The sequence below is a fragment of the Choloepus didactylus genome, chromosome 21 (genome assembly GCF_015220235.1).
Source record: "Choloepus didactylus isolate mChoDid1 chromosome 21, mChoDid1.pri, whole genome shotgun sequence".
NCBI classification, from domain to species: domain Eukaryota; kingdom Metazoa; phylum Chordata; class Mammalia; order Pilosa; family Megalonychidae; genus Choloepus; species Choloepus didactylus.
The window spans coordinates 26806806-26818879 of record NC_051327.1 but is presented as its reverse complement, the minus strand read 5'-3'; the positions used below and the strand labels follow the sequence as shown (position 1 = coordinate 26818879).

The window sequence follows — 12074 nt, the reverse complement described above, 5'->3', positions numbered from 1 at the left end:
ATGTTTGACAGCTCGCAGTATCCCTACAATTGCTTCAACTACGACGCCGACGATTATCCCGCCGGCAGCTCCGACGAGGAGAAGCGGTTCACGAGGCCCGCGTACAGGTGAGTGCGGTTCGGCGGTGCGGGAGGCACGGACCCTCCGCGGGGCTCGGCCGGCCAGGACCTGCCTGGGACCCGGGAAGGGGAGCGCGCTCAGACGCCAGAAGGTTCCCTCCACCTTCTCACATGGCCCAAGTGCGGGGGAAGACGGCTCTGGGGTGGGGGTGACGGGGGCCCTTTTTCGCCTCTGGCTCGGCAGCTACATCGCGCTGATCGCCATGGCCATCCAGCAGAGCCCCGCGGGCAGGGTGACCCTGGCGGGCATTTACGACTTCATCACGCGCAAGTTCCCCTACTACCGCGCCAACCAGCGCGCCTGGCAGAACTCCATCCGCCACAACCTGTCCCTCAACAGCTGCTTCGTCAAGGTGAGCCCCCCAGCCCGGGTCACCCCGGATGACAGTGGGCTGGGGATGTCCCCGCGCAGCGGCTGGAAAGTTCCTTCTGAGCAGGGGCGGGTGGCCGGGGCGCACCAGGGCCGTCGGCGCTGAGCCCGGCGGCGCCCTCTCGCCCCGCGCAGGTGCCCCGGACCGAGGGCCAGGAGAAGGGCAAGGGGAGCTACTGGACGTTCGCGGGCGGCTGCGACTCGCTGCTGGATCTCTTCGAGAACGGCAACTACCGGCGGCGGCGGCGGCGGCGCGACGAGGGGGCGAGGGCGGCTCGCGAGGAGGACGCCCCGGGGCCCCGGGGTCCGCGAGATCCCGCTGGCGCGGCATCCCCCGACCCCGCCCACCCCTCCGGCCCCCCAGGCCCCGCCCGCGGGAAGGAGGACCCCCAAGGGGGCATCAAGTTCAGCATCGACTACATCCTCTCCTGCCCCCACCCCCACCCCCGGCTCAAGCCGCCCCGTCCCACTCAGGAGGGCAAATGCCCCCCGCTGGAGCCCCAGCCCAGGAACCCGCACTTTTGGGCCATGTGAGAAGCGGGTGAGGCTATTGGGTCCCTGCGTGGCCCCGGTGGAAGCTGCCTGGGCCCCTGCTGCCGGACCCTCCCCTGGAAGGGCCCTTTCAGCCCCCACGGAGAACGAGGAGAGCCACTGTGCAGACTCCCCACCTTCCCCAGACCGACCCGGGAGTCTAAACCAGCCCCGGCGGGCCGGAGGCCACAGGTTGGTCTCCGGGAAGAATGCGGCTGTATCCATTCAGGAGCAAAGTTCCCTGCAGGAAAACCCAGCAGGGCTCAGTTTTGTTCAAGGGTTTGTGGAGGTTGGCGGGTGAGCTTGCTCTGAGGATTAGCCGTGTCCGTCTGGGGTTCAGGGTCTTAGAGTCAGGGTGATATTTTGTTCTTTAATCATTTAAGAATTTGCCTCATCCAAGTCACGCTCCAAAAGCTGTCGGTGCCCAGAGTGCACGGTGAGTGAAGCTGGCGAACGTCTTCCCTGGAGTTGCAAAGTAATAATAATTAAGTATGAGCACCAAAGGGGGGTGAGTCTTGGTACCACAAATGCTACCCCAAGGTTTTAGAAAGTGGTCCTTGCTACAGACAATGTGATGAGAAGTGACAAATATATCCTGTGTTGTTGGCAGAATAGTCTGATGATGGCTTAAGAAATAGCTTGCACATTTTTTATACAGGGGAGGTGAATGGATGGAAGGAAGGAAGAAAGGAAGGGAAGGATGGAGGGGCCCAAATTTGGGACAATGGGGTGAAAAGCAAATGCTTGTCCCTCCCCGGAGGAGGGGAAAGCCCCTATTCAGTCAGGTTCCACCCAGTGGTTTTCCTGTGAAAGTTGTGAAAGTTGATAAAATTCCACAGACGGGGTGGGGGGTGGGGGTGGATGCACCCTGAATTTGAAATGTAAATGATTTAATTACTGTGGAGAGACAGGCATTTTGAAAATACAGTGAGACTATGTGACCACGCTTTTCATTTTTCACCAGCCTGTTTTTGCACAGTTAATTGTTTTCCATGACTTAATTTGAACATTAGTATGGATTACACCTAATCTGATTCACTCTGACAATGATTGGCTAATTGTGTAAAGAGCAGAAATCCACCTGAGGCTGGCTGTCTCAAGTGGGGGTTAATGCCTCGTCTTGCTTTATCGGACCCTTCAGGACGGGCTGGAAGGCAGTGGAGTTGAGCAGGCCCAGGGGACAGCAGGCTCAGCATTTCGTGACAGGCAGGATTCCTTCTTCACTTGTAAATAGAAGTCAGTGCAGTCCTTTGCTTCTAGGCTGGAAAGAAAGCGTCCTCTGCCCGGCCACGCCTCTCCCACTGCAGCCTGCACCTCAAGGGCAGAGCAGGGACCCCAGCCTCAAATCCTCTCCCGAAAGCAGAAATGGGGCCTGTAGAGTAGACACCTCTCCTTTGCCCACAGGCTGCTGCTTTCCAGAACGCTCCGCTGGGAAAGCACCACATTTGGGGGTACCCACTGCCAGGTCAGTGCAGGGGCTCCTGAGAGGCCTTCTGGGGGCAGGTGCAGGGGCTCCTGAGAGGCTGCCCAAACTTACCCCTTTTGTGGGCCCCCAGCCACGCCACAGAGCTGAGATTCTTCCGGACTCCAGCCCCCCGCGTGCCCATGGGACGTGTGTGCCGTCCCGTGTTTACATCCCACTGTCGGTGGTGCGGAAAGCATCGTTTCAAAGTATAAATTGGATGTAAGTTAGATGGGGGCACACAGCAGCCTGCACTAAAGAGAACACAGTACGGAGAGCAACTGCTACCACCTGAGCAAACAAAATTTGCATTTTGTCTTTGGTTTCTGTTCTTCTCCTGCAGTTTGTTCTGGTTAGAGAAGCCCTTTGCCCCACATGGGACAATCTTTGGAGGCCCTGGCCTTGGCTGGAGGATACGGCCTCAGCCAGAGATGAGCTTTTTGCAAGGACGTCACCTCTCTGCCCGCAGGCTCGGGGCCAAAGCGCTGCCAAGCCGGGCACCCGGCCAGGAAGGGGGTGGCACCAGGTGAAACTTGTGTACGACGAGGTGTAACATTTGTTTTGCAAAGGATATCAATCATGTTTTTAAAAGTGGAGGGACATTTTCAATTTGCCCAGCACGCACCATCCTGACGAGTTTAGAAAGGCTCCCAGCCCGTGGAGTGAATGGCATTTAATACAAAGCAACACAGCAGGGTGAGAGCTGGTTGTGACCTACTCAAATGTCGCCACGTTACCCAGACTTGCCCAGCGCAATTATAATTAAGTACTTTAAGCCTCTCTTGCAAATCGCTGATTGGTTATCAATATGTACACTGCCCCCGAGCAGACGTCTGCCACTCAGGGCCACGGATGACGGGTTTCCATTAGCGAGGTGGGAGACGCTGCCGCCTGGGAGTTCTGGGCGGGGGCACCTGAGTCTGCAGGGGGGACGGAGAGGCCCCTGGTTTGGAGAATCCCCCGCGTCCTGTCCTGCGGTGGAGAGGGGTCACTGGAGACTGGCCCCCAGCCTTTGAGGTCCTGCGGCAGTTCCTTTGGGCCCCCTTCCTTGCCACAGCCCCCCAAGGACCCGCAGCCTCTCTCTCTGGGGCCTCATAACCGGTCTGTGGGGAATGCCGAGCTTCCCATAGGTGGGCCGGGGCTAGGGCACCCTCTCAGGTGGCCCCAGGGTGGAGAGGGGCATGGTGCGGGGGCTTGGGCTTTACGGGGCTTGGAAGGACCCAAAGATGCAGCCCCAGGTGCTGTCCTTTCCCCAGTTTGTGTCTGTTTCCCTCTTCCCTCTGCAGGGTCCCTCAGGCCTGCCGTTTAGGGGCCAGGACGAGGGGCTGCCCCCTCCTCTCAGTGCACCCGAGGCACAGCGCCGTTCGGGAGCTTGATCCGTCCTCTGGGGTCGCTGAGCTGGGGGAGCAGAGGCTCCCCTCCCCCCAGGGCCAGGGCCCCGGACGGCGCGGTACGGACCAAACATCGGGAGTTTATCTGGACGCCAAGGACCCCGAGATGTCTCTGTGTAAACTTTCTAAATCAGGAACCAAAACAGGCCTGGTTTTCACTGAAAGTCCTAAGCTGGGAGTAAGCCTTTGCGGGGCCTCTGGGGTGGGGCCTGGAGCGGTCCCGTCTCCACACCCCACAAGGAGCGGCAGAGCACCTCCAGGGCAGGTGGGACCCCGGGGGAGGCAGGGTCATCTCGAGGCTCCCGCTGGGGCCCTTGCAGGCAGGTGCCGTCTGTCCCGCGTCCCGCGTCTGGCCGTGGGTTTTGGGCCTGGCCCCGGTCGGCCGGGAGGGGTTGTGAGGGAAGCCGTGTCATCCCGGCCCGTCCCTGCCCTACCCTTTCGGGGGCCCCGGGTGACTTCAGGGTGTCCTCCCTCTCCAGGCCAGTGCCAAGCCCCAGCTCGGTTCCCCGCAGACTCGGGGTGCTCTTGGGGAGCAGGCGCGTCTCCTGGTTTGGGGATAGAGGCGGGGTCTGGCGTCCCCTTGGCTCCTGGGGGCAGAGGGAGGTGCACCTCCCTTTGCAACCCCGAAGGAGGGGGCAGGTCGAAGGCGGCCGGGAGCGGGGCTGGAGGAGACGTGGGTGCGGACGGGGCCCTGGCCCCGACGGATGGGGGAGACCGCGGCTCTTCTCCGTGTGGTCTCCAGGACGACCCTCCCCGGGATCCCCAGTCTGGGAGGACCCCAAAAATGGAGGTGGCAGCAGCCACAGACAGGGCAGGTGCCCCCTCCCCACCCACCAGTCAGTGGGGCTCGAAGAGGAGGGGGCAGAGGGGGCCCCTGAGCCACATCCGGGCGGGTGGGGGTGTCACCCGTGAGACCCCCAGTCAGGAGAGCTGGATGGCGACCTTGTGACCTTAGGGGCGGGGCGAGAGGGCTCATTTGCATAGCGGCGGCTGTGGGCGGGGAGGGTTTCAAGGGTTAATTTTTTCAGAGGTGGGGGCTCAGCAGGTGGCCCTGGCGGGAGCGTGGGGGGCTGGTGGGGGGTGAGTGGGGGGCCGTGTGGCCTGAGCTCTGCCACCAGCACCGCCCCAGGACCCAAGGCCTCCCCGGGGTGCTCCCTCTGTGTCCCCAACAAGGTCAAGGGAAGGAGACCCCTTTCCTGGGGCCACAGCTTGGAGGGTGGGTGGGATTCGCCCTCGGGGGCTAGTGTGGAGGGTCCGCAGGAAGAGCTGAAGCGCAGCCGGGAGGAGGGACCCACGTGAATGGGGACATGGCCGCAGCCCCCCCACCTTGGGCCCTCAGCCCCCCACGGAGCTCAGCACCCGGGGGGGCCGGGCCGAGGCAGCCGCCGTAGCTGCAGTTCCCGGGCGCGACCCCTACATGAGGAGAGGCGGGGGGGGCTCCGGGCTGCAGGACGGAGCATTGACCCCCGCTCGGGCTGCAGGACGGAGCATTGACCCCCGCTCGGGCTGCAGGGCAGAGCATTGACCCCCGCTGGTCTCTGCACCCTGCCCCGCGGCTGCTCCGTGGCCCCAGCCCCGGGGCCCTGCGGACATCACAGTAAGGGGGAACCAGGAGAGGGAAGGGGGGCCTTGTCTCTCACCTGTGACTTGATTTTGCTGTTCAGTCAAGTTAACAATCCATCAACATTCACGAAGTCCCGTTTCCACCCTGTTTACAATAGAGGGTCGCCCAGGAGGAGCAGGCCCGTGGGCAACACCCTCGCGTTTGCACTATTACGTCTCCACCAGCTCTCGGCGGCTTCAGGCCCAGGTGCCCACAAGACGTGAATTCGCTCAGCGGACACTTGTGTTAGATCTGGAACCGAGGCCACGCAGCCTCCCAAGGTTAAAAAGAAACGGAACTGAGAGGGAGCATTTGGACGTCATCCGCCCTCCTGCTCCCAGCTTATGGTCCCGCAGCTCCTGCCCACGGGGGTTCGGCTGCTGGCCCCTCCGCAGGGAGGGTCCTCGCTCCTCCCCAGGACACGCGCTCACCTCTCGCAGGCCAACCTGTGCCTTGGACCAGCCAGCACCCCCGGCCCCTCCAGCACGTGCCCTTTCTTTTCCATCCATTTCGAATCACCACCCAGAGTGCCTGCTCAGCGCTGGGTGCAAAGGCAAGAGTTTGAGGGTGAGCTCAGGAACCAAGAGACACCCTGTTATTTGCTCCTGAGCTTGAGGAAAGAAGCAGGAGAGTTTGGACCAGCCCCCTTAAAACACTTCTCCAGCTCAGTCTGGCCCCAGGTGTGAGGATATCGGCCTTCACCTGCGTGTCGTTGGCCTCTCCTCCTCAACGTGTGAGCTTCGCGGAGCCGCAGAGCTTGTTGAGCCTCTGGGAGCTCAGCCAACGCGGACGCCGTCACCGACAAGAGACGCCTGCTCGGGCCGGCCGGGCAGAGGACACCCTGGGCTCTGAGGCTCCGTGTCCACCTCCCCGCCCTGCAGACAGGCCCTGGGCACTGCTGGCTGCCGGCCGCGGGAGTCCTGGGACACGGGCCTCAGAGCAGAGGAAGAGCCGGGCTCAGGCGCGTGGGGGCGAGGACCGCGGGACCCGGGGCTCCCCGCAGCCCAGGACACCTGACGAAGATAAGTCGCCGCCCTCAGAGACGCTGAGGGCCAGGGCTCCTGCCGAGGAGGGACTCTGGGAAAGTTCCGGAAGGGCTCTGGGAAACACCGCCTCCCGCTCTGCCTCCCTGGGAAGCTGCATGGAGACCACGGGACACCCCTGCCTGGGTGTCCCCGTTGGAAAGCTGCCCCGAATCACCCGACCCGAGGGGTTTCTCCCTGTGACCGGGTGATGCAGACGATGCGTCCGCACTTGCTCGCCGAGGTCATGGCGGTGCCCAGAAAGCAGCTGTCCGAGCAGTAGGTGCAGGTTTTACATGCGACATGTTCCTCGCTGCTCCAAAGGCCCCTTCTGGGCATGATGGAGCTGCCCGCGTCTCTGTGACCGAACGTCGGAGCGGACGGGGAGCAGACGGGATGAGGCAGCGTTCATGGGGGTGCGAGGCACGAGGACAGGGGACGGCCGTGGTGGACGGGGGCTGGCCTGGGAGAGGGTTTGAGGATGAGACAGGAGACGCTTGGGGTGGGGGATTCTCTGTGGGGTCACAGAAGTGATTGGGAGAGGCCCGCAGGCCGTGCTCTCCGGCTCTGCCCGGCCGCTCTCTGGAAACGCCCTCGTCTTCTCAGCCCCATGAAACTCCGTTTGGCCTTCAGGACACAGCACACGCCCCGCCAGGCCTTGTGCTCCCCCAGGGAGGGTTCACTGCGCCCAGAAGTGGTAGCAACCAGGGAGGCACCTCATCTGCCCACATTGCAAGGGGGAGACAGCTCGGAGAGGCTGTGCTTGCCCAGGGCTGCCTGGCTCCAAGTAGAGTCAGGATTGGCCGCAGTCACGGCGTCCCCTGCCCCACAGCCCCCACCAGAGGACGGGCGGGTGCAGACGGAGCCAGCCTGACCTCAGCCGCCTCCTGCAGACGTAGCACCCTGCTCTGGGGCCGGGGCGGCTGCACAAGTTGGTGCTGGGTGGGTGCTGGCCAGATAGCAGCTCCCTCGTCCCCCAAAAACCCACAGAGCAGGCCCCTCCAAGAGTCTGGCTGCCCCAGACAGATGAGGAGCCACATATGTCTGGGGTGTCTGAGAGCTGGGACAGTCTTTCCCACTGTCTCTCTGTTTAGGTTGACTGACGTGGCCAGATGCAAGCCTGAAGCACCCCGTCTCCATCATCTCACCCGTCAGCCCAGAGTGCTCTTTCCAGAGCCCACAGCTGCCTGCCCCAGCCCGGGGTGGCCCACACAGGAGCAGGCCAAGGCTTTGCAGGGCTGCCCGGCCCCCAGCAACAGGCTGGGACCCCCACCCCCCGGCCATCCGCTTCTCTGGCCCAGGAGCTGCCTCTTCTCGGGGTCCCACAAGATGGGCAGCAGCTGAGTTAGAGTGGGCCCCGTGGGCCTGGCAGCACTTCCTGGGGTCCCTTGGGGTCAGAGCCCCGAACCTGCCGTGCTCCGCATGTCCCCTTGCATCTCCCCTGTTCTGGCTGCCCCTTGCAAGCCAGTTGCCTACGCAGGAGGTCCCTGGGTTCTCCTCTGCCATGTCAGGGCCACGGGGGGCTTCTCTCCAGAGAGGGGAAGGGAGGGGGGCTTCCACACCCCTTGACTCAGAAGACCCCCTCTTGTAACAAGCTGTCTGAAGTCAGCCCTTGAAGAGCGACGGTTTGTCCAAGCCATTCTAATCGGACGTCAGTTGGCTTTGCCGGCCCGACGCCCCACCCTGCCGGGGGGAACAGCTCTCCCCACCTTGGCCCACCTGGTGGCTACGGCCTACCCCCCGTCCATCCTCCAGTGGGCACAGGACCCAGGAAAGGACCTGCCACCGCCCAGGGATCACCTGCCAGAGAGAGAACACACAGCAGGGAGCAGAGCCGACAGGTAGAGAGAGGCAGACTCTCGATGGCGCATTGCACGCCCAGATCCAGCCATGCCTGAAGCTCCTTTTCAGTTTCCACACCAACAATAGTCTGTCAGGCCTAAGGCAGTTTGACTTGAGATTCTGACTTTTCTCATGGAAGGAGTTCTGATGTATACAAAAGTATTTCGATATTTGCTTAAGAAAGGGGTGGGCGGGGGGGGGCGGGCAAATGCTTTAGCCTAAGAAATACATCTCTGACGGTAGAATTGTGACTGATGACACAGATTGCCCTGTCCGCTCATGGGCCTTGGTGCGCAGGCGTGTCGGCGTGTGGCCTGCACACCACTTCCGAGTCACCCAGCTCGCCTGACGCATGTGCAGGTTTCCCCACAGGCTCCGAATTGATGCAGGCCAAGGGAGCCCTGGAATCTACATTTTAATATGGCAGAGTCTGGGAACCGCAGTCCTGGGCGCTCTGCTGCTGGGGGAGGTTGCGAGAGGGCAGGGCCTCCGGGGAGGCCAGACACAGGCACACCTCGGGAGACCGCGCCGCCCCAGGCCCTCCGCACCACGTGACCAGGAGGCGGGAGGCGGGGAGGAGGCCACATGCTCTCAGGCCTGTTCCCTTCCGACCTTCCCTTTCCGCAGCCCAGGCTGGCTCACACCTGGACCCCCCACCCCCACCAGCGTTCCCGGGGTCGCCTCTGAACACACCAGGGTCTGAACCAGGGACCCGCCGAGGTCACCGGCCCCTCCGGGCGTCCTGGCCTTGCTGACAGAAAGGGAGGGGCCCGTTCTGCCCAAGTGTGAAGTCAGGAGTGCGTGGGGAGAGCCCGTGTGTGAGTGTTTCTGTGGCTGTGAGCGAATCTAGGTCTCTGGCCTTGGCGTGTGCTGCCTCCGCGAGGTGGTGGGGGGCGGGAGGCCGGCGTGTGCCCGCGGGTGGGGTCCGTGCATGGCACCCCCTCCCCCAGCTGCGTAGTCATGAGGGCCTCTCGACCTCGGCCGCACTTCTCACGCTGCTCACGTTCGCCCAAACTCTGCAGCCCATGGGCGACTGTTTTTCAATTTTCTTTGAGCAGAGCACTAGGTTAAAACTGGTGGAGCCCGTGAGCACCCTGGGGTGTTTGCTCCGGGCCTGGCTGTGGCTCCAGTTCAGCGTCTCCACTCGTGTTTGGGTCATCCATGGGGGGGACACAGGGGTTCCCGGGCCCTGGGAGTGGGGGCACCGTGCGGGGCTGCTGGAAGCAATCAGCCTTCCCGGGCCGGATGGAAAGGTTGGCACATAAATCACCGGGAAATGTCAAGAGCCTTTTAACACTGATTGAGATGTAATTTGGTGTGAGCACAGAGCCAGTCACTCTGCTCACAGAACCCGGCAGCCGCGGAAGAAATTATGTTGTTCGGTCTGTTTATTTGTCCATAATCACACCAAGATGGATCGGGCCCAGCCTCCAAGCACATGAATATTTATGGCCTTCGGCTGACCAGGCAGCCAGAGTGAGCCCCCAACAGGCTCACGCCCACCGGAGCTTTCCAGATGCCCCCAAAGCGAACACCCCGTCCCCGACGTCCCTCAGCGGCAAGGCTGGATGTCCTGGCCGAGGCCCCCACATGCGGCCCGAGTTCCCATGCTTGCCCAGGTCCTTGCCCCCCCTCAAGAAAAAGACAACCTAGCCAAAAAAAAAAAAAAAAAAACCAACTGACCAACCAACCAAACAAACAAAAAAACAGGCCAAGGATCTGCACAGACATTTCTCCAGAGAAGATACTCAAATGGCGACAGGCATAAGAAAAGATGCTCAAGATCATCAGTCTTTAAAGAAATGCAAATCAAAACCACAACGAGAGGCCATTCCACACCCACTGCCTGGAACCTCGCATTTTGGCAGGTTCTGGAAAAGACCCAGCAACTTCCACTCCTCAGGAGAACTGAAAACAAATGTCCACACAAAACTTGTATCGCAGCATTATTCACAATAGCCAGAAAGTGGAAACAACCCAAATGTCCACCAACTGATGAGCTGGTAAACTTCTGTCTCTCTGTCAGCACTGGAATAGGGGCTCCATCACAGCTGATTGCTGCTCACCCCCCAGTCTCTAGAGCACTTGGTCAGTGGGTGAAGGCTGCTCCCGGGAAGCCGGCCACAGCCTCCGAGCCTCAGTTTCCCCAACTGTAAAATGAAGGGTGGGGCCGGGGCTCCTCAGCGAACAAACCCTTCCTAGCATGTCTGGCACCACGGGTCGCCATGCACTTTGCAGAGACCCTCTCCCACTCTGGGGACGGGCGTCCCAAGCAGAAGCTCAGGCCTGTCCGGACTTTGCAGGGGGCAGTTTTCCCTTCAGCCCCACGCTCTCCGCGTTGTAGCTGCAGCGCGGCTCCAGCACCGAAAAGCCCAGCATCCTCCGCTCCGCTCCATCCTGCCACCTTCCCGGGGCGCGCCCACAGGTGACCCCGAGCAGACGCACGGCCGTGCGCCACCAGGTGGCAGCAGAGCGCCGGGGACCGGCGGGTGCGCGCGGCGGAGCGCAGGGGTCCGGTCTCGGCTTCTGGTCCGGGTGCTGGGGCTTCCTTTGCACCTGTCCCCCTTTCTCTCCCTCAGTCATTACCCCACACCCCACTTGACAGAGGAGGGGATGGAGACCCAGCCGCTCAGTCTTCTCGCTGAACGTCGGGGGCAGAAACGCAGCGGGTGCGTCCTGAGGCCCCCTTCGCTATGGTCCCGGAGGGGGGGGTCCCAGGGGATCCTGAGATGCCAACATGCCGGATTTCGGGAGAGCCAAGTTCACCCTCAAGTCCCCCTCACCCCCCATCACTCCAAGACCCCATTAGGGCTCTGAGCCTACCCCTGGATTCACGTCCTACCTGGCTGGGGAGGGGTCTTGCCAAGCTTGTCAAGCTGCAGCCCAGAGGGCCGGGGGTGGGGGGTGGGTAGGGGTGGCCAGCCACCCCTGAGCTGCAGCCCGCACCAGAGCACCTAGTAGGTCCGGGCCGCTCAGCGAGGTGCCGGCACCCCCGGGGAACCCCAGAAGAAAGCAAAATTTCCGGCGAAATCCTATTTAAAAAATAGAAATGTTGAATCTGGGTGGGGCTGTTTGAATTCTACCTCCAGATCTCTGGACAGTGTGGGGGCACATTGAATATCCTCTGATTCAGAAGTTGGGCCATAGAAATGTTTGAGATGCTCCATGGCAACCACCAAGTCATTCACACTTTAGTAAGAAGGAATTTACCAGGATTCTGGAGGGGCAGCCTGCACTGCCCAGGGAAGGAGGACACACACAGCTGGGTGTGGGGGTGCAGGGCCGTATAAACAGGGACCACATCAGCCACAGCGTGTGCATGCATCCACAGGGCAGGGGGCGTCTGCACTTGAAATCCACCCCTCAGCACAGCCTCTCCATCACCACTTCCTGCACCCCCCTGCATCCCCAGCCCTGCCCACTCCCGATCCCCTGACCCCACTTCTGATTGCCAGGTAGGTAATAAAGGGCATTTTTAAGAGAAAATCATGACTATCACCCGGATACACGATGAACACATCACAGATTTTACTTAACTCGCTAATTAACAGGGAAGCTAGTAAGGTGTTACAACTGAGTCACAGGAGAATTCAAAGCTCCACATGTTTAAAGTAATAAGGAATGCTGAAGTGAACTTACAAATGGATGCAAAATGTGTCCATCCACAGAGCAATAATCAATTACATTCCATAGGGCAAAATTAACTTGCATTTCTATGGACAAGAATTATTTGC

General features: G+C 61.2%; 1 protein-coding gene across 1 annotated transcript; it reads left to right on the top strand.

Moving 5' to 3' along the window:
* Positions 1-3858, top strand: FOXL3 (forkhead box L3). Its single transcript, XM_037813770.1, has 7 exons — positions 1-107; positions 304-472; positions 625-1019; positions 1105-1212; positions 2425-2485; positions 2577-2669; positions 3769-3858. Exons 1-7 carry the CDS (start codon positions 1-3, stop codon positions 3856-3858), a joined length of 1023 nt encoding a protein of 340 aa, XP_037669698.1.
* Positions 3859-12074: the final 8216 nt, after the last annotated feature.

What these genes read in the sequence shown, in the direction of transcription:
- FOXL3 (XM_037813770.1), top strand. Translation starts at nt 1, where the DNA reads ATGTTTGACAGCTCGCAGTATCCCTACAATTGCTTCAACTACGACGCC. An exon ending in TTCACGAGGCCCGCGTACAG is followed by an intron (nt 108 to 303) that starts GTGAGTGCGGTT and finishes CTGGCTCGGCAG; the next exon opens with CTACATCGCGCTGATCGCCA. An exon ending in TCAACAGCTGCTTCGTCAAG is followed by an intron (nt 473 to 624) that starts GTGAGCCCCCCA and finishes CGCCCCGCGCAG; the next exon opens with GTGCCCCGGACCGAGGGCCA.